At 49.7% G+C, this 25860-nt stretch overlaps 1 protein-coding gene across 6 annotated transcripts in view; it reads right to left on the bottom strand.

Annotated features, from left to right (window-relative positions):
- The window catches only part of Shank2 (SH3 and multiple ankyrin repeat domains 2), a 443362-nt gene that overhangs the window by 358505 nt on the left and 58997 nt on the right, over positions 1 to 25860 (bottom strand). For all 6 annotated transcript variants that reach the window (XM_087605433.1, XM_087605682.1, XM_087605374.1 and 3 more), the window contains 3 exon segments: positions 10392 to 10595; positions 7788 to 7859; positions 4771 to 4879 (listed from right to left, as the gene is read on the bottom strand). In XM_087605433.1, the coding sequence (XP_087461559.1) occupies positions 4771 to 4879; positions 7788 to 7859; positions 10392 to 10595 (385 nt within the window).

Genomic DNA, 25860 nt, shown 5'->3' with positions numbered 1-25860 from the left:
AGGTTCCTGCCTCACATTCCTGTCCTGGCTTCCCTTCACAATAGACTTCAATCGCGGGCTGCATTAAGCCCTTGCCTCCCCAAGCTAGTTTTGATCACTATGCTTATCACAGCAATAGAAAGCTGACTAGGACCAGTGGTAGCCAGGTCTTAGAGGTGAGCCCAGATGAGCAAGGTGGCTCAGGGTGGTGCGAAAGGGATGGACTAAGTCCCCTAGGGCTGTCACTGTGACTGCCTTTCCAGAACTTGGAGCTGTCATCCACCTGACATCCTAGAGGTCCCACTGTGGCAGAGAGGCAAGGACCCCTCCACTAGGAGAGAAGTCTTCAGTTTTCTCTTCATGCTATTGAATGAAATTGACACTCCCAGCAGCTACAGACATCTACTATTGTTGATGGACCGTGTGGTTTTAAGTGGCAGGTCACCCCACCAGGATTCCCATGTCACTTGCATGTCAGTCAACCCAGAATGACTGCTGCCTCAATTATGGCTCCCCAGTGCCAGTGCAGCTGACTCTGAGATGCAGAGCTGAGGCTGAGGCTGAGGCTGGTGGCATGCCTCGGCCTTCCGAAGGAAGCTGAATTTGACTCTCTAAAGGGAGCAAAGGTGTTTGGTGTGCAGCGAGTCTGCTGTTCAGAGAGTGACTCAGAAAGTCACCAACCCCAGCTCGGAGCCTCCAAAATGTGTAAGGAACAACCGAAGTCTGTTAGAGCTAGAGGAGGCAAGTGTCTACCGGGAAAACAAGTGTTAGGCCTGGGAATTAGATGGTTTCGTTGCTAAAGTGTTTGCTGTGCACACATAAGGAATTGAGTTCAGATCCCCCTGAACCTACATAAAAAGCCATGCATGAGGGCATCCACTTATAATCCCAGTGCAGGGGACATAGAGACAGGTGGGAGCCTGGGACTCACCAGCCAGCTGGCCTAGCTTGGGAACACCAGACCAGTGAGACAGTGAGAAACACACACACACACACACACACACACACACACACCCCTAACACAGACATCAAACCCCAAGCCCTCTGTGGGTAAGGTAGGGAAGAATTTCTAGAATGGTGTCCCCTCTCCAACCCCATATGTCTGTTGTGCTCTGCAGCTACATCTGGCTACTGCTGCCTTTGTGGTGACTCCAAAACAGCCACCCTAGACCAGGAGAGCGGCACCAGGACCCACTTAGCAGACCCGTTGCTTCTCTCAGCCTTTGCTCATTTTTATCAGCCAACAGCCTACACTGTAGCCACAGTTACACAGCTGCCCCTCAGTACCTGTGGAGGAAAACGTCCAGGAGCCCTGGGGCTCTCTCTCCCGCTCCTGCTCCCTCTCCCTCTCCCTTTCCCTCTTCTTCTTCCTCTTCCTCTTTCTCTCCAGACAGGGTTTTACTATATAGCCTTGGCTATCCTGGAACTTGGTTTGTAGTACAGGCTAGCCTCAAACTCACAGAAATCCACCTTCCTCTGCCTCTCTGCCTCTGCCTCTCTGCCTCTGCCCCTCTCTGCCCCTCTCTGCCTCTCTGCCTCTCTGCCCCTCTCTGCCCCTCTCTGCCTCTGCCTCTGCCTCTGCCTCTGCCTCTCTGCCCCTCTGCCTCTGCCTCTGCCTCCCAAGTGCTGGGATTAAAGGTGTCACCTCCACAAGCTCCTTCTATAAAGCCTATAAAGCCATGTCATATTTGACTTTTAGTCATCTCCAGATTATTCTAAGACCAATGGATTCCATTAAGAAGTAAATAGATGCCATAGTCTGTCTCTTAGAGGGCAATGACAGGAGAGAGGACAGACATGCTTTTTGGTTTTCTTTGTCAATCCCTGGTGTGATGGTTTGTATATACTCGGCCCAGGGAGTGGACCTGTTCAAGTGGTTGTGGCCTTTTTGGAGTAGGTGTGGCACTGTGGGTGTGGGCTTTAAGACTCTAGCTGCCTGGAAGCCAATATTCTGCTAGCAGCCTTCAGATGAAGATGTAGACCTCTCAGCTCCTCCCACACCTACCTGGACGCTGCCATGTTCCTGTCTTGATGATAATGGACTGAACCTCTGAACCTGTAAACCAGCCCCAATTAAATGTTGTCCTTTATAAGAGTTTCCTTGGCCATGGTGTCTGTTCACAGCAATAAAACCCTAACTAAGACACCTGGTTAGCTGGATCAGGGGTTTCACTGAACATGGGCCCCTCAGGTACAAGGCTGGCTGCATTTCAGAGAACACGGAACAATCATCCCTTGTGGGCTCCATGCTCTGAGCTTCCAGGTCCCTCACACCTGGTGCTGAGAGGGCAGAATTTCTTGGAATTTCTCTAAGCACCAGCTCCTTGCTCATCATTACTACCTCTGTTCTAGCTCTAGATAGGGCTAAGGGAGGCCACCACATGCATGCCTCTGCTTCAAGACGGTCAGTATCAACTGGGGTCTACCCCAGGATGACAGCTGCTTAAACCACAGAACCAGAGACCCTGATGTACAAGGGGATGGGAGCAAAGGAGCTGCAGCTCTCGTCAGGAAGAAAACTCCCATTGCAAACACCAGCCATGTCCTAATAAACATGTCAAGGCGAGAGTCTCACACTGCCTGGTCTGATCCCTTATAGAATCTTCTAGAAACAGTCACTATGAAACAAGGAGAGAGAACCAGACCTAAGCAGCTTTCTACCAAGACCAATGACTCATACTTAGGAGAAAATACAGGCCACAGACCTTGAGGACAGAGCCCCAAGCCTGGATGAAGGTCACCTGTGGAGATTTGAAGGCTCCAGTTCATCCTTAGGAACCCACAGGCCCATAGATCATTTCCCTCTTTTTTTTTTTGGTGATGGGGATGGAACCTAAAAGCACTCTACCACTGAACTACACCCATGGTCTTCTCTTACCTTTTAATCTGAGACAGGGTCTTTCTATGTGCCCAAGCTGGCAGTGAACTGCTATCCTCCTGTCTTAGCTTTCTGTGTGCTGGGGTTGTGGACATGTGCCATTCTGGCTACACTTCACTTCCATATCAAGAGTACTGGAGCTATGTGCCATTGAATGGGACAAGGCAGCTCCCATCCATGCTGAGCAAGCCAGAGCCAGCCCAAGGCTAATGCGTGGGAGCATCAACATAGAGCCATGGGGAAAGCAGGGACCAGACAGTGCAAAGCCAGGATCCCTGAGGCCATAGGAGGCATAGTATCACCAAAAGGCACCGAAGCATCACTTTCTTCCTGCAGGGACCCTGGTGCCTGCTCATTCTGGTCAGGACCACCTCTCACATCCCCTCACCAGGACTCCTAATCTCTCCTCATATGTTGGATGTCACCACCATCCTCAGAAACAAGCCCTCTCCTGGTTCTCATGCTGCTTACAGATAAACCCAAAGAAACACAGGAGCAAGGAGGCAACCCAGTCCACATCAGGGCTCAGACTAGGTCATGCTGGTTACATCAGTACCCAGTGGGGCCCACCTCAGCTTGAGGGGTCAGCCAGGCTGCCCCAAATGACAAACAAAATCCACACTTTATAAGACACCTTCATATCTTGTGCAACACAGTAATTTCAAGGTGTGACAAGAAGCCATTGGGGAGCCAGCAGTAGGCCTGGGGTAGCCTGGGAGGAGAGGGAGGGAGAGAAGGAAAGAAGGCAAGAAAAAGAACCCCACTGCTAAGGTCAAATCTCTCTTGTCCTGAGATCACATACCAGGCCAAACTGATCCAAGCTTCTGTGGAGAGAGTGCCTGGATCTCTGCCCGCCACCCTCAACCATATCATTCCTCCTCAGCCAGTGTTCACCTGGGCTTCGGTTAAGCTCTGCCCAGAAAAGCAGGAGATACTAGCAATACAGGAAGGCACTCTGGATCTAGTGGCAGCTCAGCAGCACCCCACAAAGACTAGGTCTAGCCCACAGCAAAGAACAGTCAGACCAGGTGTTAGCAGTGCAGAGCCAAGAGCCCTCTCCCAACCAGTGCAGCTTTCTCCCAAGGTTATTTCAAGACCAAGGAACTCAGCATCCAGCAGGGAGCATAAGACATGTGCATGCAGCTGCCTGTCTGTGAGGAAGCCTGCACCCAGGCAGAGGGACAACCCAAGCATGCTGTAGGGCTGGCTGGTTAGCACATGCAGCCTAGGGGCTCTGCAGAAGGCCCCCAGTCAGCCGGCAACAGCCCCACACATGTATTGCACCCATTTGCTTTCTTCTTTCCTAACACCTATGCAAGGTGCACCTACTGTGTGCATGTATTGAGCTGGAGACTCAGACAGCAAGGAGACAAATACAGGCCTTCAGAGCTGAAGTTACACGCCTGGGGAACGTAGCAGCTAATTTTACATCAACTTGACACAAGCTAGAGTTATCTGAAAGGAAGGAACCTCAACTGAGAAAATGTCCCCTGAGCTCTCTCTGTAGGGCATTCTCTTATTTAGTGATTGATGGGGGGCAGCCAATTGTGGGTGGTGACTTCCCTGGGCTGGGCTGGTGGTCCTGGGTTCTATAAGAAAGAGGGCTGAGCAAGCCATAGGAAGCAAGTCAGTAACTGGCCTCTGCATCAGCCTCCAGGTTCCTGCTCTGTTTAAGTTCCTGTCCTGATTTCCTCTGATAAACCATGATATGAAAACCTGAATAAACCCTTTCCTTCCCAAGTTACTTTGGTCATGGTGTTTCATTACAGCAATGGAAACCCTAACTAAGACAAGGGGCCACTCAAAATCCAGTAAAACATAAGAGACAAATGATGCAGAGAAATCTGAACCAAGGAATGGCCGAATGCTTTATTCACCAGAGTACAGAAAAGACCTCCCTAATGAACACCCACCTCCAGTCTCCAGGTCATGGAAATTGGGATCCAGGCCTCTGTCCAGGAGCTTGACCAGTTTCTCCACTGAGCGATGCTGAGTGTGGTCCATAAACTTCTTCAGATTGGTCTGGAGAAGAAACAAACAAAACAGAAACGTCTTTGTGAAAAATGTATTTACAGGGGCAAGGGTGAGGTTCAGTGGGCATGAATGAGGCCCTGGGTTTGAGCCAAGTAGTGGATGTGTAGGTGCATACCTTTAATCTAAGCTCCTGTTGGAGCCAGGAGGATCAGAGGTTCAATGTCATCCTTAGCTACAGAATGATTTCAAAGCTAGTTGGACTACATGAGCTCATGCTGGGGAAAGAAAAGAAGGAAAGGAAGGAAGGAAGGAAGGAAGGAAGGAAGGAAGGAAGGAAAAGAGAGAGAAAGAAAGGAATGGAGGGAAGGAGGGAGAAAAGAGGGGAGGAAGGAAGATAGATGAGAAAGGAGGAAGGGAGGGAGGATCTTTATAGACTAAGAAAAGATTGCCTCCTCTGCACAGGGCACTGCTGACCTCCCACCCCTCCACTACCACCAAGGTTCACATGAGGCCAAGCACAAGAGCAACACACAGCCAACACCATGGGCCTGTACTGGATGAATGTCTCAGAATCCTAGCTATTTGTTATCTTTGTACCAACACCTCAATGTCTGTCCCTCCAGAATTCTCACAACAAACTATACTTCCTACATAATGACACTAGGGGTCTCTTGGTCATTAAGGTGGGGAACCCTGGTGAGTGGAGTTCATAACCATCTAAAGAGAGCTTATTCTACTGACAGCCATAACCTGGGCACCCAGGAATCCAACTTCTAGCTATAATGTCAGAGAGTCGAGGGAATTTCAGTCTGCCTGTGGTTTTTAAGTTATGATAAATGCAGAAGTAGGTTCCGCCATATTGGGAACAAGCGATGCTCTCGTGTGGTGAGAGCAGATCACTGGGGCAGGGTGACAGTTGATAATTTCCGGGACTCACTCAGACCTACTCCATTCCCAGAAGGAAGACTGAGGCTGAGGCTGGGGGTCTCTCATCCGTAAGAGGAAACTGCTGAACCACACCCCACAAGACCCAGATCGAGACAGTGACACCTGCCCTCGGGGACACCTAGTCCAGGATGGTCACAGAGGTCAGCCACAGGACCTGAGCCTCCCAGGCCTGCCTGCCTCTTCTATTAGAGAAGTTACAACATCCAACCTCAGCAGACAGCTCAGCCGCAGGATCAGGAAGAGCCCAGCCTCTTCCTGGATAACTTAGGCACAAAACTTAAAACAATGTTGGCCAGGGAGGCCACAGAGGACCCTGAAGCACCACAGGCTGCTGCCGTTTGGGTTGTTCACGAGAACTAGATAATGAGACTAGAGCTGGAGACAGGACACAGCTTATTTCATGATATCGAGAAATCAAAATGGGCCTGAGCTGGACACTTCCTCGTGGGCGGCTAGCTTCAATAACTCTGAAAAGTTATGAAATAGCCCTATCTTCGGGGAGATAGGGCACCAACGGTCTCGTCCAGCTATAAATCCTATAATCCACAATATCAATCCGCTGGCAATAGCATGACAGCGGCAGATTAGTGGGAGTAACCACTCCCTGATTGCCTTTGAGGCCCACTCCACAGCAGGAATCTAAGCCCAGTGCTATAAACTGGGTCAAAAATCCATGGTAGGGAAAGTCACAGGCCCTTGGGGAAACACTAAATTGACATGGTGCCAAGTGGACTATTAAATATCTGTTCACTCCCTAAACAATGTTACTCTTGGCCTTAATCTGAGAAAACTCTCTTCTCAGTGCTTGCAGAGCCCCCTGGTTGCACAGGTGCTGAGAATAAGCAACTTGTCACTGCTCAGCCTGAAATGAGACACTGATACTGTCCCCTCTAAGGCTTTGAGAACATTGGGGAAGAGAGGGAGGAAAGACAGCAAGAGCTGGAAGACAGGGAGAAGGGCTGCACAGTGCCATCTCCTGGCAAGACACAGACATTGCAGTCTTGTAGTCAGCAGTCATAGATGCCTGCACTGGGTCTGCACAGGAGTGTGTCCATCAGTACTCAGACATGGGTGTATGAGGGGCTCTGGTCTACCCCTCATGGCTGAACTCTTCGCTGATACATTCAAGGAAACTGAGAAGTCATTGGCTTCAGTTGTGAATTCACTGGTGAGCCCATCTGGCTCCAGTAGATAGGCTCAACCCAATGGTCACACAGATGGCCCTGGTGGAACGAGAGTGGCAGGAACTATGGGGGCTGATAGAGATGAGAGGGAGGCAAGAGAGAATTGTAGATCTATCGAAATGCATTTATACAGGATGGATCATACAGTATAAAATTGTCAAAGAACTAATTTTTTTAAAAAATTAACCGAAGATAGAATGAAACCCACGGCAGCAACCCTGCTCCGTCTGAGGAACAAGGAACCTGCAGGTTGTGAAAGCTCCAGGCGCACTCCCCATAGCAGGGGAGCTCAGCCGGCTTGCACCAGGCACCTCAGGGTGTGTAAGGAGAGGCAGTGTCCACCCCCTGTTCCCCAGGCTCCACCCACATGCCTCAGGATCTCTGCCTCCTGCTCCAGGCATGCTCCTGGCTCACAGGGCCTCCCTGGCATGTCTGGTGTGTGACACAGGGACTCATCAGTGGGCACAGACCCCTCCAGCTAGCACAGAACTCTCCTCTCATTGTACCAGAACTTCCTGCCTTTATAAGGTCTGTTCCAATTTGGCAACAACAGCAACCAGAGATGGTGGTCAGCAAGCATCCCTCTACCTCACCACACAGCCAACCCCCCCCATACCTGCTGCCTTTTAACCTCCCTCGGGCACCAGGGGAACAGCAACCCCCGTTCAACCTCCACCAGCTTCCCTGGTTACATTGCTGAGTCTCTAGCAATGCGAACAGCAAGGCTCATCCCAGGGGCCACTCCCAGGGGAATGAGTCCTCCAGAGACAGCACAGAGGTGACCCGATGGGGTGGAGGAAGCATTACCCCGACACACCCCATACCTTTGTGTGGAGCCTGGCCAGCTGCTTCTCATCCAGGTTGGACTGCTTGTACACACGCTTCTTGTAGCGAAACTGTCATGGAAACAAGGGAAAGGTTGCAGATGACTATAAATGCTACACACGGATGCTCAAAGGAAAAGCATTCTGACCAAGGCCAAGCAACCGTAGTCTTAACCTAGACCCCGGCATCTGTACTGCAGAGCCCCACCGCCGGTAGCCATCAGGACACAGGGAAAGCTCTCAACTGTGAAAGTCGGTCCTCAGTCAGTACAAGGAGTAAGATGGCCTGACACACCAGAGTTCATGACCTCATCCTGCTGGCTCACGGTCTGTGGGAATCCATCTGCCCCGAGCTTGTCTGGAGTGCACTGTGGATGTTACCTTTCTCTTCCCTGTCAGTTGGCTCTGTCAGAGCTGTGTGAGCAATCCTTTTACCCCCTGCCCAGGGCTCAGAGGCTCCTGCTGGTCTCTCAGGACACTGCTGCCTACTTGGCATTGGAAATTACATTGCAGAGTAGAGAAGTGGACTTGGGAGTTGGTGGCAACACTCTGAGGCATGCAGTGTCCCAGTGGTCAGCTTTATCACACATCTCTCTCCTCCCAGACACCCAGACCTTTGCTAAAGAGCTATATGACTGGACTTTGAGAGGAAACATGAGGTCCTTCTATTTGCTGAGTGACTCTGAACTGGTCACCTTCCCACCTCAGCCTCAGTTTCCTTATCTGTTTCACAAGGACAACAGCCCCAAAGGCCACAGAGTGGAATGACCTTCCTGAACTCAGGTTCAGGAACTTTATGCCTCCTTCTTGATCTTCTCTTGAGACTGTCACACTCCTGGGAATAAAGGACAGGAACACAGGGACACATCGCCAGTTCCCCAACTGAAATCTGACCTTGTATTATTTTCTCTTTTTTAGACTTTTTTTTTTAAACTTAGGGAGCTGGAGAGATGGCTCTATGGTAAGGAGCACTAGCTGTTCCTTCAGAAGACCCAGGTTCTGTTCCTAGAACTGCACATGATGGCCTACCACCATCCATAATTCCAGTTGCGGGGGATCTGATGATGTCATCGGGCTTCTGTGGGTGCTTCACATATTTGATGCATACCCAAACACACAGGCGCAAACTTATGTATATAAAATAAAAGTAAGAAAATCTAATGTTTTTAAATGTTATTTTATGCTGGGTGGTGGTGACACATGCCTTTAACCCTAGACTTGGAAGGCAAAGGCAGGTAGATCTCTATAAGTTCGAGGCCAACCTGATCTGCAGGGTGAATTCCAGGACAGCCAAGGCTACACAGAGAAACCCTATTTCAAAAAAAAATATATATATAATTTTGTGTCCACAGGTGTTTTGCCTGAATGTATATCGATGTACCATGTATGTGACTGTTAACTATGGAGGTCAGAAGGCATTAGATCCCCTGGAACTGGAGTTAAAGATGGTTGTAAGCTACCAAGTGAGTGCTGGGAATTGAAACCAGTTCCTCTGCAACAGCAATGAGTGTTCAAAATCACAAAGCAATCTCTATGTGTGTCTGTGTATATGTATGTATATGTGTGTATTTGTGTGCATATATGTGTATATGTATATGCATGTATATATGTGTGTATGTGTATATGTGTATGTATATGTGTGTACATGTATGTGCATATATGTGTGTCTGTGTCTATGTATATATGTATATGTGTATATGTGTGTATATGTATGTGTGTACATGTGTGTGCATATATGTGTGTCTATGTCTATGTATATATGTATATGTGTATATATGTATGTGTGTACATGTGTGTGTGCATTCCTCTGTGTGTGTGTGTGTGTGTGTGTGTGTGTGTGTGTGTGTGTGTATGTGTTTAGAGGCTGGAATCAACTTGGGTCCTATGGAAGAGCAGCAGCTGTTCTTTTTTTAAATTTATTTAATGTCTAAGTGCTCTGCGTATACATCCACTGGCCAGAAGAGGGCATTAGATCTCATTACAGATGGTTGTGAGCCACCCATGTGATTGCTGGGAAACTTGGGACCTCTGGAAGAGCAACCACTGCTCTTAACCCCTGAGCCATCTCTGTAGTGTGTAGTGCCATCACTGTGTTCTGTTCTTCCTCTACCCCACACAACATGACAAGTCCACAGAAGGCAAGGTCCGCCCATGACTCAGATGGGAACTTCCTTGATTTTTAAGTGTCAGAACACGTCAGTCCTGAAGAACTGGACCGCCAGGACTGCCTGAGGAGTGTGTGTCTTCTAAGCTCAGCCTGTAGCTTCTGAATGGAATTGGAAGGTGTCCAAGCCTGCTGCTAGATTACGATGCTTTAGCCCTGCATCCTACCCCAGCCCACATCCAGATGCCCCCATAAACTCAGCTCCCGCTTTGTCATCAGCTAATCAGGCCATTGATCCACACCTCTAAGGCCACCAAGAAGGACCACCGGGTACCTGTCACCCACATGCCTAAAAGGGAAGGTCCAGAGGAGCCAGACCTTAACTGTAGGGTGGCTGAGTTTCTAATGGAAAACCAACCAGAGCCTGGCTAAAATGCTGCCCTCGGTTGCACCCAGGCTGCACAGCACCAGCCCTCGCACGGTCACACAGGGCTCTTTACCTCCAAGGAAGGCACACCCTGGCCCATGGGCTGTGGGTATTCCCGCAGGAGCCGTTCCTCATCCAGGAACTTGCCGTCACGCCCGTTGCTGGCGGGCTGAAAGAGCCCATAGTTGAGTACATCCTTCAGGCCTTGGTTCAGCGTGCACAGTATCCGCTGCTTGGCCACCCACACGGTGGCGTCCGGGTTAAATCGAATGCACTTCTGCAGGAAGAACAGAGGCATGAGTCAGGATGCCAAAGGTCATCGGAGCCACTAACCTGGGCACAGGATCAAAAGATTCCTGTTCCTTCCAGTTCCTGTCCCCTCTGCCCCACTGCTACGTGTTCAGAACACGGGAGCCAAGAGACGTGGCTTGCTGACTTCGAAGTAAAGTTTACCTCTGTCTCTCAAACAGAAAAGCTGGGGAAAGCAAAAGAACTCAGTCAGGGCTGGGAGTCAATGAAGTGCCTGCCCTCTAAGCATGGCAGCTGAGCTTGAGCCCCAGAAGCCTCACAAAGTCCCAGCACTAGGGAGTAGAGACAGGCTAACCCCTGAGACTACCTGACCAGCCAGCCTAGGAACCGAAACCAAGATTATTCTATGCATAAATGTGCACACCAGAGCGCAGGAGTGCACTGTGGTGGGGGATATCCACTGAGAGTCATAGCCAAATACAGCTGTCTCTAAGACATCCCACGGGTTACAGGACCCCCCCCCCCCGACACTCAGGTTCCTCATATGCAACGATGACATGTTTTTAAAATGTCCACACACCCTCCCAGTGCATTTCATATTGGAATATAGCATTGCCATCTACAAAAGTCCATGTTTGAGAACTGTGTGATTGCGTTAGGAAATAAAACCTCTTTTGTTTGAGGTATTTACAGCTGCCCTGGGACACATGGTTGGATATACTGCATGATTTCCTATTTGTAACACCTAATAGATCCAGTGTGCCCCTGTGTAAAAGCCGCACTCCTTCCTGATAAAGATAAAACGAGTCTTGTGCATGATTCTCCATCCATTTACATGGAGCCCCTGGTGCTGCCGCTGACTGTGCGATGGTGCCCCTTGAGGTGTGCATGGCTTGCTCTCTGGCAACTATGATACCTTGCCTCAGGAGCTCACTATGGGAAGCCTGAGGGGTGAGAGTGAGTCTTCACATCACCAACACTGTCTCTGAACTGAAAATCAGAACCGTATGACAGCCGGTGACAAAGCTCTATGATTAAAAGCGCTTGCCGTGAGAGTGTGAGGATTGGAGTTCAAATCCCTAGAACTCATATAAATGCCAGGTGGGTGTGGCATGCATCTGTAATTCCAGCCCCAGAAGGCAGGGACAGTGCATCTGGCAGACAGAGCTGGCTGACGGCACCAGCCAGAAGGGCAAGCTCTGGGTTTGATTGGTAGAGCCTTAACCCCTGCCTCAGGGAACAGGTGAAAGAGCAGTCAGTGAAGGATGGCTCTAGACATCCACTTTGGACATCATGTAGCCAAACATGCATGTGCATATGCACACCACATACACGCATGTGAAAAAATGGAAAAGAAAACAAAACCCAACCTGTACGTACCACTTGAAGGGTGAGGGGTGGCAATTATGAGAAACTATTTGAGCAGGGTTGGGGAGTATCAAACCAGTCACTGCAAGAGGTAATTTCTTAAAAGGTTAAACAGCTCTGCTGGGCCTCCATCACCCACACTCCTAAAGATGCATCCCTGCCTGTGAGAACTGGAAGAGTGACATTCAGCTGTGTTCCCAGGAGCCTTCAGTAGCACTCCTTGGAAGCCAAGGGAAGCAAAGCCAGACCAAGTTCGTGTCTAACTAAGACTTTTCATTTGTCTTGGATTAAAATAGGTTTCCACTGCTCAGCCATAGCAGGAGTGCAGGGATGCGCTTTCCTACTGTGAAGACAGCTTAGGAGAGCTGGGGAATTGCTGAAAGAGGCTAGAATTAGTGCTTCACAGGGGTTTCTGTGTGGGCCTGCCTAAGGGTACCGAAGGCCCTGTTGCCTTCAGGATCCTGTCCCTGAGCACCAGAAGGCTCTCATGGCTGCAGAATGGCTCAGCTCCTGTCAACCCTGAACACTAGTCTAGCGGCTCCAACCCCAGCCAGGGAAGCTGACACCCCACACATGAATGAACGCTCCTGTTGGCCCCTCTCAGGTGTCACTGGCTGAGTTCAGGGTGACCCTCTGACCTTCCTGGGTTACAAGACCTGGTGGGACCAGTTGTTCCTTCCAGAGAGGAGGCACATGGGCCCCCCTCCTCCATCCGCCCAGGGCTAGGTGAGAACTCTCTGTGATCTTGACACAACAAAAGCCTGATAAGAGATACAGCCTCCTGGGGCTGCACATAACCCCACCACTCCCAGTTCAGGAATCACTGCAGGATTTGGGTTACAGTACACAGATGGGACGTCCCAACTCAGGTTCCCTCACACAGAGCATTTCAGCAGCCTCTCTCTCTCTCTCTCTCTCTCTCTCTCTCTCTCTCTCTCTCTCCCCCCCCCCCCCCCCCGACAGCTGACAAGAACCTGCCAACTGGCAAGTGCCTAGAGGGGCCCAGGGCTGTATGCTGCCTCCCAGAGGACTTGTTGGCCATTGTAAGCTACACAAAGACTGGCACTCACTGCCACTTGGTGGGCAGAGCAGTGACGCCCATTCTGCACCTCCCCAGTTTGAGAACCAACCCTCAGAAACAAACAGCAGGTTTGGAAAGCACCAGTGGTGCCCCATGGAGCCCCTTCTGGGAAGAGACAGAATTCACAGGTCAGGAATACCTAGGTCTGCCACCCACCTGCTGGGCAGACCTACTAAGCAACCGCCGTGTTGATTCCTCAGTACATTGGGCCTCACGTCACACGTTTGGCAGCCAGAAAGATGCAGGTGACCATAAGCAACATCCACCCCAAGAAGACAGAAACGTATTTAGAAATGTTTTTTCAGGTGTGGTCAATTAAGATGAGGCTGCACTGGAGAAGGGTGGCTCTGACCTAATTCATGGCATTACAGGGATGGTAAACAGGAATGACACAGGTGGCGCATAGGATGGGGGCTGCAGGATTATCGGGATGATGTTCCTATAGAGAAAAAAAAATCGAAGAGTGGGACAGAGGCTCCTCAGGGCATCCTGGAGAAGCCAGCACTTGGATCTTGGATTTCTGAACTTAGAGGTATGAGGCAGTATACCTGGGGTCAGTCCCAACAGCCCCGTGAAGTAGCAGATATGCAAATCACCTGCCCCTGACCTTTAATCTTGATTGTCACCTTGATTGAATTTGTAATCACACACCTGGGCATGTCAATTAGATAATAGTGAATTATCAATTAGGAATAATGGTGATGGTGGAGGGTGGTAATGGTGATTATAATTGATGATGACCCTTGTGGTGGTCATCAATGAGAATGATCCCCATAGGCTCATGTGTTTGAATGCTATTCAATACCCTGTTGGTAGAACTGTTTGGGAAGGATTTAGAGGTGTGGCCTTGCTGGAGGAAGTATGTCACTGTGGGGGCGGGCTCTGAGAGTTAAAAGACTCACTCCATTTCTAGTTAATTCCTTTTGCTTCTTGCTTGGAATTCAAGATGGGAGCTGTGAGCTCTCAACGTCAACTGCTATGCCTCTACTCTGCCATCATGGATTCGGATCCCTCTGGAATTTTAAGTACAAACAGACCCTTACTTCTGTAAGTTGCTTTGGTTAGTATGCACTGTGGATGGGTGGAGAGATCAACCGTGCTGGGTCTGCCATTCAGTGCAGGACAGGAGCTTCGGAGGCCACAAGAACAAATCTCCCACACCGTGCTCATTGGCCATAGCCTGCCAAGCCAATTTGCAAGGGTAAAGTTCAGGGGGTCTTGATCTTCGTCAAATCCAACCAGAAAAGCCCAGCCTGTGTGTTTCAGTCTTTAACTGTGCATCTGTTTGTTTCCACAGCATCAGAAGTCCAGGATGGAGGAATCTCAGTGTTGGCTCCTCCTGAGACCTGTCCCCTTGGCTTGCAGCTGGCGTCTTCTCCCTGTCCTCACAGGCTACCCTGTGTCTGATCCCCACTTCTTATTAGGGCCCCAGTCATGTGAATCAGAGTCACCCTGTTGGCCTTAATTTATCCTAATCCCCTCTTGAAAGCCCTCCTAGCTCCGAACAGTTACATTGTGAGGTCCTGGAGTCAGGGCTACACCACAAGAACTGAGGAGGTCATGCTTGTCCTATTGCTATATGTTACACGGATGACTGGATGACCAGGAGCAAATATCTACAACTCCCAGTGGGCCACAAGCCCACAGTGAGAGCTGAGGGGCAAGTCAGCATTGACTGCCGGTCCGTGTGGGTCTCAGTGAGGCACGCAGCAGCGCTGGGGCCGCATGTCCACCACTGCAGAAAGGCAGCTGCCGCTCGTTTCCTGCCTACAACAGTCTCAGCAGCACTGTGGACGAAGGCAGATAGGATGTGCCCATGTCTGCCTGGCGCCTGAGATGAGTGTAAGGGCTGCTCCATGAGACTGCAGCGAAGGTGAGGGAACCTCTAGACAAAGCGAGGAAGAATAGTAAATACTACACTGCATAAATATGTCTCATTAAACTGGGCAGCCCGGACAGGAAGATCAACAACCCCAGGCTGGCATTACATACACACTCTAAGATGCCTGCCTTCTCAACCAGTGTTAGCCCTGACTGAGACTTAAATCACCCACTTATACCTGAGGAGCCAGAAGAAGCCAAAAGAACTCAGGACAAGCACTCAGGGAAGGGGCCATCTCCAGAGCTGAAAGCCCAATCCCTGGCACAGTGCACACCGCAGCACACCTTTGGGCAGTGCACTCCCACTATGCCCCTAACATACTCCTGACAAGGAATCGCATTTCACACTGAGGATCGCTCTGCACTGCGCATCCACGAAGTCATCATGGACTTCTTCATGATGCTATGTATATGTTCATGTGTGTGCAGGCACTGGTGGTACATATGTGTGTCTAGAGGCCAGAGGACAATCTCACGTGTCATTTCTCAGGTACCATTCACCTTGTTTGTTAAGACCAATTCCTCTCACTAGCCTAGAACTCACTGACTGGACGATACTGACTGGGCAGTGAGCTTCAGGGATCTACCTGTCCTTGCCTACTGGGAAACTGGGATTACAACGGTGTCTACAACAGTGTACCACCATACCTGGTCTTTAATGTGGTGATGGGGATTGAACTCAGATTCTTGAGCTTGCAAGGCAAGCATTTTACCAACTGAGCCGTCTCCCTAGCTGGCACAATGCATTTGGGTGATCTGTGGTGAACATGGGCTTGGTGGGAGCTGAGGTAAGTACACTGAGGAGGATTTTTTTTCCTGGATGGCCATCTGAACTCTGCACAGTCTGCACCTCTGAAAAACAGCAACCTAAAATCAACCCATGCTGTGACTGGGTCACAAAGGCCACTGTCCAAACGAATTGGGATCTGTCTTCAGCAAAAGCCCATCAATCATGCGGAGACTTGCGGAAGTCCTCGCCCAAACATGGCTAGGGCAACACCTGAAGCTTAAAGCAAGGGCTTTAAAGAAAATTGATGACCTTGACCTAGAAAGGCAGGCTAACGCCGTGATGCTGAAGTCCAAGGGCCAGGCGCATGCTTCTAAGGATTTAATGAAGGAGATCGTGGCAGTGGATTCCCTTTTCCAATCAGACCATTTCCAGCTGCAGAGGCTTAACTGCAGCCATCTGATGCTGAGGTGAAGCCGCTGCTATTGCCGAGGTGAGACTGAACTGGGAAGCACTGCTCCGACCCGCCAGGGCGCGTGTGTTCCTTGAAGATGAGTTAATTTTCCTCCTTAGCCGCTCTCAGGCAGAGATATCACAAAGTCGTCGGTCAGACCCAGGACACAGTAGTCAGTGTAAAAGCAATAAACTGAAGTGGGGAGATGGCCCTTAGTTGGGCAGTCAGGAGCATTCACGATGTATCCTGCTCCCCCTTGCTGTTCTAAGGTAACAGTCAAGGCCCCTGACTCCAAGGTGGGACACTCCCCACCTTTTACACGGTTCCAGAGCCACACAACTGCGAGGAGCAGCAAGCCCCTCCCACTCACACAGAGTGGGGGGAAAGAAACCAAAGCTAATCAGGAAGAGGCAGGCAGGACAGGCAGCAACAAATCACAGGCAGGAAACTGTGGAAAGGGTGGGGTGGGGGCAGGGCAGGGCAGGGAGGCAGGAAGGGAGTTCATCCACCAGAGATGAGGTGGGAATAACCAAGCTGGGAAACCGAGTCAGAGACAAGATGAGAGGATCCTGAAAATCCAATTATTAGAGGTACGGGGAGCTCATTAAAGAGAAGCTGTTTCCTTCTGGTGCTGAATATGGGATCTACCTCCAGGTAGAGACATGCTGCTGTTCTCAACGTTAATCCAGTAGAACCAGCCAGCCAGTCAAAGCTCATCTGCCATGACAAAGAGATGGGAGGAATAACTGTCCTTAGAATGAGATGATATAATGTTCTCTCCCAGAATCCCTGTTCTCTGTGCTGTTCCTAGGTTCTCTTAGGTCTGCTCACCTGAGCCCTGATTTGGAAAAATATGTTTCCCTTTTCTTTCCCCTGTCTCTTTCTTTTGGACTATGGTCAGAGCCTCAGTGAGCTGTCTGCAGAATCCTGGACCTTTTTACTCCTTCTCTGAAGCCCTCCCCACCATTACACACCTTCTTTTCTTACACTGCCTGCTTACAAACAGCACAACCCATCTTCGCCTTCCTTTTCTCTGTCATCTTCCTGGCAAGGGCCCAGATTTATAGCTTGCCTGCCCTAGGGTTTTTCTTACAGATAACAAAAAGGATCTACCTCCAGCTTTTTTCTGAGTCTGTTCTTAAATTCTTTGATTAACACAACTAAGAACCCTATGGGGACCCCCAACTTCCCCAGTCAAATCTGGCAACTCAAAATTTCTGATAATACCCTAAGGCCTCAGGAAGTCCACATATCCAGGAATGGGCTCAAATTGGATTATAGAAGGATTTCTGACTGTTAGATAAAAGATAGCATTCCTCAGAAATCTGTGCAATGTATTTTCTGTCCCTAAAAGCAGTCATTTCCCTTGGAGAAGGGACAGGGCTCTCCATTGATATGCATCTGAGGTAGCGTTATCAAAGCCCATGCTGGCTGCCAGGCTCCTCAGTCCCTATTCACAAGTCCTTGTTATACATTTCAGAGCCTCCACTCCAGTCCTTTTCACCTCCTCTCCTCTCCCCTCCCCTCCCCCTTACCCTCTCCTCCTCTTCTCCTTTCCCTCCGCCTCCCTCCTCCTCCCCCTCGCCTCCCCTCCCCTCTTCTCTTCAATCCCCTCCAGCTCACACACTTCTCTCCCCTAGCTACTCATCCTCCTCATAACCCAGCTACTTCTGCTGGCCTCTCGCCTGCTATCCTCTTGCTTCCTTGATATCACTACTTCCCTATTACTCAATATTCTCTTGCATTCTTGCTAGTCTCTATCTCGTGCTATCTTCTCTCCTGCTTCCCTGGCCCTAGCCAGTCCAGTTTGCTGTCTTTGCTCTCTGCTCTGGATTCATGCAGAGCCTTTGGATATTTTCCCTGTCTCATTCATACTAAAACCTTCCCTCTAATGGAGTAGCCATTTCAGCGGTTTCTTGACCGTACCCTCACATACAAATATATTGACAACAAGGATATTTAGGAGACAATCCTGCCCTCAGATTTAATATGAAGGAGGGGTAACCTTTCTGGTGTTTTACCATGGAAAACCAGCAGAAAGGTGCTACATGCTCTTTGCTGGCTAGCATGACATCTGGGCCTCAGCATTCCACCCCAATGTGGAACTTACTGAGTTTCTGTGTAGAATTTTGGTAATTCCAAGCCATTCCCAGAAGTTATTTTCTCAAATGGAATTAAATGGGAATTAACCATGAGGTTTAAGCAGAAAAGCAAACCATGCTGGCTGATTATGTCTGGGCTCAGAGATCCCTTCGAGCTAAGGTCACCCGACCTTGCATATAAACTCCATCTTGATATCTAGCAGAGGAAGGGGCAGCACAGGATGCTAGCACACAGAGAAGAGGTGTGGCTCAGTTAATTTTAGTTAGTGTGTTCGATATAAATATCAAGCCCTTCTCCACCTGTCGCAATCAAGTCACGAGAGAAGAATAATGACCAGTAGGATGAAGGTTGCCTTGCCTTGGTTCCCTGCATGGCAGGGCCCCGGGACCTCTGTCTGCTCTCTTTCAAACAACTTACGATGCACCAAATTCCTGACAAAAGCTTTGAAGTGGAACTTCTCCGCTGAAGCACAAGGAAACAGATCATCATGGTAGAATTGCAGAAAAGACGGGGATGGGAGCTTCCTTCAGTTTCCATGATGAGTTAATGAAACCACAAAGAAAACCAGACTCTGCCTTCAGTCTCTCTCAGCAGCAATCCAGCTCTCCACTACAAAGCACACTGGGTGCTCACTCAGAGTAGACACACAATCCTAAGCACAGGTTTCTATATTGCAAAACCATAGATGGACAGACAGATGCTTGAATGTTTGCATGAAGGAGGGGATGAGGGAGTGGGTAGAAGAATGGATGGTCAGGAAGATAAGGCCGGCTGATTGGGTTGGTGGATGGATATGTGTGTAGGTAACGGATCGTAAGGGGAAGAACATGGTGACATAGTCCTGTGATCTCAGCACTTTGGGGACTGAGGCAGAAGGACCGTGAGTTTATGGCTAACCTGGGATGTATATCAAAACTGCTGTGTGTGTGAGAGAGAGGTGGGGGGGGGGAGTGAGGGGGAGAGGGAGGGGGAAAGGGAGACTCTGAATTCATGACAGTGTTTGCTTTGTCCCTGAGGGGGAAGGGACTAAAAGTGAGGACAACAAAGGCTGACTGAACCAGTGAGGCTTAATCTTATCACTAAAAAGTTGAAGATTTTCTGTGGTCATAGATCTGTGTAATAGACACCCTGGAGCCCATATGATATTTATTATTCTTGACGTTTTCTCTAAATGAGGAGTAAAATGCTTCCGAGGCCCTCAGGTGTACTCAGCCTCCTGGGGCCTGGCTAGATGGATGGGTATCAGTTATGACTGGTTCCTTGAACTCCAAGCCTCTGAATGAGGACCATTATCAATGTCCTCTACTATCCAGTTGCATTTGTGGCTTTCTTCATTGATGAGATAAAAGCAGCTCGAGGAAGGGAGAGTTTTTCTGGCTGGCAGAGTGAAGGCACAGTCCCCCGTGGCGGGAAGGCATGGCAGCACGACTTGCATCCGCAGTCAGGAAGCAGAGACAGAGGGAAGTGAAAGAGAGCTCACTCTCTTCCTGTTATTCAGTCTCCAGGCTATGGAACAGGGCTGCCTGCATACAGAGGGGTTTTCCCACCTCAGTTAAGCCTCTCTGGAAATGCCCTCACAGACACCAGGAGGTGAGTCTCCCAAGTGATTCCAAAGCCAGTCAGGTTGGCTACGGAGATGAAGCACCTTGTCAGTCCTGTTGGGTGACTTTTCTTTCAGAGCAGAAAATGTGCCTAATCAAACCCACATGCCAGTGATCTCTGGTCAGGCCTTTAGTCCTGAATAAACCTCCTTTGGGTGAGCGCTGCGAAAGTAGAAAAGAGAGTGCATTCCGGACCAGTGAGTAGGGCTGAGTCACCAAGCCTGATGACTGGAGTTCAATCCCTGTAACCTGCACAGTAGGAGAAAACTAACTTCCACAAGTTCTTCTCTGACCTCCCGCATATGCCATGGCCCAAATACACACATACAAATAAAAACTTATTTTAAACTACACAAGGGAAGTCCATTCTGAGAGAGATGGGCAAAGGGAAGTATAGCCCTTGGTTCAGAAGAACCTTTCTGCACTTCTGAGTTGAACAGGGAGACTACATTTGTAATGTTTAAGAAGTCAGTCAGTATGGCGGCTTTCTCCTCCAATCCCAGCACTGACAAGGCTGAGGCAGGGGAATTGCTGGAACCTCCAATCTGATCTACATAGAAAGAGCTTATCTGAAAAAAAAATTAAAAACAAGAAACAAACCAGGGCCCCAGTGGAGTTTTGAGTGTTGGTGTATGTACAGATGTGAGGTGACAGATATGTCCCCAATAGGAGAGAGAGGACTCTAAAGGGCAGGTGTCCACCCCTCAGCCCATAGATCCCTGTGACTCCACTTACCATGCACGTGCAGTGCAGGAAGAGCCAGCAATACATGAGGGGACAGCTGGAGCATGGATTCCTCCAGGGATAAGAAAACTCTGTGACTGAGGGGGCCATGCCTCCCACCTGTGAATACCCTAAGGTTCACGGAAGCACACACTGTCCATGAGTGAACGGTGCACTTCTGTGAATTGTGACAGGTTGTTTTTGTTTTGTTTTCTGTTTTTTTTTTTTAAGAAAAAAAATGGAGGCGGAGGAAATGAGCAGCTAAAGCTCTTGCTAATGCTAGCCTGAATCCCCAGAACCTTATAATTCACCCTCAGAAGGAAGATCCCCAGAGCAAGCTGCTAGCAGACCTAGACATATCATAGGTGAGATCTGGATTTGATTGAGAGACCCTGCCTCAAAGAACAAGGTGCGAGAGATTCAATCACGGATGAGTCTCTACATTAACCTCTGGCCACCACACACACACAAACACACCAATTCACACAGACACATGCAAGTATGCATATACATACATATATATCACACATCTCACACACACACACACACAAGCACACACAAACACACATACACACAAATGAGAGAAAAAGAAAGAAAATAGGGTGGTGGTCCTATTCTCAGAAACATCCATGACATGTGGGCTCTCTACTTCAAACTGATTGGCAGGTCACTGTTAAGGGCTCTGTAAACTCCTCCCCTCCACCCAGCACTCTCTGTAGTCTGGAGCTCTGGTCTTATCCTTCCTGTCCTTGACCCTGTCACCTAGAACCTCTGCAGTCCCTCCTTCCCCTGCCAGCCCTGTACCCAGCTCCCCTCCCTGCCGTTTCTCCTTCTCCCCAGGATCTCCCATCGGCCTCTTCTTCCAGCCTTCCTCCTGCCACAGCAGCCAAAGCCATGAGCACAAATTCAGTGAAATCACATGCTCTGAACAGAACTCACTTGGCCACCAACACCACCATGTCCTGGCCGTGTCTCCCTCAGCTATACAGTCTGCATCATGGCACATGGCCACCTCTGTGGCTTCAATACACAAGTCATAGCTGGTTGGGCCTAGCAAGTTCTGGATACCCACATCTTCCCAAGAAAACATATCACCCAGGGTTCAGCTCAAATGTCCCTCCTTGACTCACAGAGAAAGTTTAAGTGAGCCCACTCCCTCCAGCCAGGCTGTCTTAGATGTGGCTGCATTAGCAAAACACACAGGTAAAGAAGGGAGACACAGATCTACATAGGAAAGTCCAGAACAAGAAAAACAAGCATAAAAGGTAGACACACTTGTCAGACTGGCAGCAGGCACTAGGAATCTTTCTGGGGTGCTGGAGTGTGCCAAACCTGGATGAAGCCAATGGGCACACAGGTTGCTAAATTCACTAGAAACTGTTGACCTGAATCCTTTAAACAGACTCTGGGATCTATAAAAAACTATAAATCAATAAAGCTCTTTTGGGGTTGGGGATTTAGCTCAGTGGTAGAGCGCTTGCCTAGCAAGCGCAAGGCCCTGGGTTCGGTTCCCAGCTCCGAAAAAAAAAAAAAAAAAAGAAAAAAAAAAAAATAAAGCTCTTTTGACTCTTTGGGGAGGGGGGCAATCCTTTTTAAAGGTAAAGTTGGCTGAAGAAAATGCTCAGAGCTGGGCTAAGTGTGTGGGTAGGAGGAGGAGGAAGGGAAGAGCTATGTCCCAGGCTGCACCCAGACTCAGCCAGAGGCCCCCGGGCTTGCCACAGAGTGCCCAGGAGGAGTGAGCTCACACTTGATAGAAGTCGTTATGTTGGGGATGTGGTGATGGTGGGCTGGGGGTTACAGGCAGAGAATGCAGTAGGGATACCTGCCAGATGGGTGGTGTAAGAAGTCAGCTGTGCCTGAGCTGGGGAGGGAAGATACTGACTTGCACAGGGGAGAGCCAAGGTTTCAGAGAAAGGAATTCTGCACACAGAGCCTCTGACAGAAATCAGAGACAGGGAATGGTGAACAGAGAGCTACAAGGTGCGAGCTATGCTGTAAGCTTAGATCCACGATAGACGGTAGGACTAGGAGCTTTGGCTAAGGAGCAAGGCACTGCAGACCTAGCCCCTCTGGTGGAGGCCTGGTAAGACCTGACTTGGCTAAGACACTTACTTAATCATTAATCCAAAATTTAGCGACTAGTGCTACGATGCTGTTGGGAACAAGATGGCAGGTGAACCATATGGCGTCAGCATCCCCTAGGCAGCACATATTAAAGAATCCAGAACAAACCTTCCTGACATGGAATGAAGGTGCCACCGTGCCTAACACCTTTCAGCAGCCATACCTGTTTTCCAAAAACACAGACACCATGAGCCGTGGATGAAGTATCACATTCTCTCCTCTCATGGGGGTCAAGAACAATGTTCACACAGCTGGTCAAGGCGTTCAGTTGTGTGCCAGCCTTCCTGCACTCTCTCTCACCATGGATGGTCGCTATGGTCGCAGCTACCGGACAGGGACACGGGTTCAAGTGTCTTCATAGCAAGCTCTGTTCCCCTGGTACTCAAAAGCACAGGAGATTTCATACATGTAAGGCCAGCTGGACAGTCACCTGCCTGTGACCAAAAGCACAAGAGGGAGATGACCGCACTGTGCCTGGAGCTGCAGTTCAACCTCAATGACAAGTATAACGGTCAAGGATGTTTCTGAGTCAGGCAAATTAAGGTAGATCATTCAGAAGCGGGTGATAGATGGTCGCTGATGGGGCTGGGAGGAGGCAGGGATGCTGAGATGGAGAGGAAAGGACTTCTAGGAGTGCCAAATCTGGAGCAGTGGCTTCGGGGAGGTACATGAGCGAGCGAGGGAGGGAGAGAGAAGGAGTCAAACACAGAGAAAGGAAGGATGAACTGCAATAAATTGTCTTTAAGGGGGTCAGGGTGGTAGAGGAAAAGCTTTTTGCTAAATGAAATAACCCATAGGAAGATACATCTATGTCATAAATGGAAGTACTAATTAAGGAAAAAGGGGCCAGCCTCGTTTCCCTGCAGCGGCTGCCAGGAGATGAGCCAGGGTGGTGGAGTGGAAGAGAGTAGCTTAGACTGATAGCTTTGGCTGAGCTCTTGGTGCCAAGCCTGCCTGGAGGTTGAGGGGCTGCTGCTGGGAACCCTCAAGAGCCCCTCCCCCACTCCACACTGCTCTTCTGCCACCTCCCAGGGATAAATGTGGGTTCAATCATTGCTGCCCTGCAGCTCGGCCACAGCCAGCACTGTACCCAGTCCCTCATTCACCGATCTCCAAAAATATAACAGAAGAGCCCACTTCCCACTTGGCTTGGTACTGATTTGGGCACATGCCACTTTTTAAAAGGCCACGTTGAATGGCCAGTACCAGTTGTATACCGCATTCTGAAGGATGCAGAAATATGTTTCAATAGGTTCCTGGCACCCTTTGTCAACTCCTCCCTGTCCTTTAAACCCACCACCCAGTCCCTGCTCAGTCAGGGCTCCAAGGGTGCCCTGTCCGTACTGTCCAAGGCTTTCCTGGCCCAGGCTCACTTTAGTTGTGAGCTCAGAAATAGCAGGCAGCAGAAGACAGCAGGGTTGTGCCTCATGGGACAGTGAAGGACAGCCCCACAGCTTCTGCGGGCTCCACCACCCAGTGTGTAGGCACTGGAGGCCCCTGGGGCAAGCTGGCTGGCAGCTCCACTCAGCTCCTCCGGGCAGAATTCCAGGAACTGTGTCATGTCCCCAGCTAGACAGAGGATTTAGCCCGCAAGGGACGGCACGCAGGAACAATGTCCGCTCTGTTGCTGACAACCCATACCCGTGGGATTGCCTGTCTCTGCCTCCAGAGGCTTTGTTTGTCTTGAACAAAATGAAGTGAAATGGTCTTTAGAAAGTTCCAGAACAGATTAGGCTCCTGAGGGGGCCCTTCCGGTTACAAAGTGCTATTGCCCTTCGGGTCTTCAGTACTAGGTGACCAGGGCAGCCTTTCCCAGCATGCCCAGTAACTAGTGCAAACAAGCAGTTGCAAGACCTGTGGGAGAAATGGGCCTGTACCTCAGCGAAGGTGACCAGCCAGGAACTGGCCAACGCAGGCAGGGAACATGGAGCTTGGCCTTGCCAGATGTCGGGGCTGTGGCTACTCAAGTGACGCCACACTAGGCTTATACTCACAGAGTCCTGTGAACCCTCCTTAGTCACCTAACTCATCCTGGCTGCTGAGGGACACTGTGGCAGCCGGGATAATTCAATGGACCTCCCAGGGCAGGAGCACACACAAAGCGATAACAGCAAGGCCAGACAGTGGTCCCAGGAGTGTTTGCCGCACAAGCTGCTCACCAGCTACCTTCCTACATTGAATACCCAGCTGCATATGTAAACTAGGCCTGGGTCCCTGGCAGTCAGTGGGCACATCACAGGCCTTTTGTTCAGCAGGTTTTCAGACCTTAGACCATCTGCTCTGTCTCGCACCAGCTCCCTTCGGATCCTCCATGTTCCTTCAAACAAACTGGGATGTTTGCTGCTACACTACTCACAGCAGCTCACATAGATGTCAGAGGCATGAATAAAGAAAATACAGTGTATGCATGCAACGGAATCTTAAACAGCCGTAAGGAATGAAGTCGTGACATTTGCAGGAAAATGAATGAACCTGGAGACTGTTTCATTAAGCAAAAACAAGCCAGACTCAAAAAGATAAATATTTCATGTCTGCTCTCATGTGAACAACCTGGATTTAAATGTGTGGTGAGGGGGGAAGAAGTAGGAAGGGAACTGTGAGTGGGGAGAAGACAGGCTATGTGGAAGGAGGAAGCAGACCAACAAAGATACAGACAGACAGGGAAGTATAGTGAGGGGAGGTAGAGGGGGAGGGGAAATGGGGAGGGGGAAGAGAAGGGAGAGAGAGGGGAGAGGGAGAGAAGGACAGTGAGGATTGGTGAAGGAGGGAGAGGGCAGGGAAGGACAGTGGGGAAAGGTAGAGGGGGAGGGAAGGGGGCATGGAAAGACAATGGGGAAAGGTAGAGGGGGTAGGGGACATAGATGGGGCATCAAACGACAAGTGGTAAGAGATAGAGGGGGCAGGGAAGGACGGTGGGAAAGAAGATGAATGAAAACAAATTTAATTGCATGTGTGTACAAAACTGTCACAAGAAAACCTACTTCATGTGCAATCAAAGAGCCTTACTAAAAACTTGAGCGCATCCTGAACCTCCCTGGTGACCAGGCTGTATGGTTTTGTCTCCTCCCAGCTGTGCACCACCAAGGTTCTCTTTGGACATCTAAGATTCTGGTCCTCTCCATAGATGTGTTAACCTTCAACAAAGATGCTCAGACATGCTATCCAGCTCAAGGTTGTTATAAGGACTCCCTCCACAGAACACACTCAAGACCTTAATATGGTGTCTGGCCT

The sequence above is a fragment of the Rattus norvegicus genome, chromosome 1, assembly GCF_021556685.1.
Source record: "Rattus norvegicus strain SHRSP/BbbUtx chromosome 1, alternate assembly SHRSP_T2T, whole genome shotgun sequence".
In the NCBI taxonomy this organism is placed as follows: Eukaryota; Metazoa; Chordata; class Mammalia; order Rodentia; family Muridae; genus Rattus; species Rattus norvegicus.
This window is presented reverse-complemented; position numbering and strand designations above follow the sequence as displayed.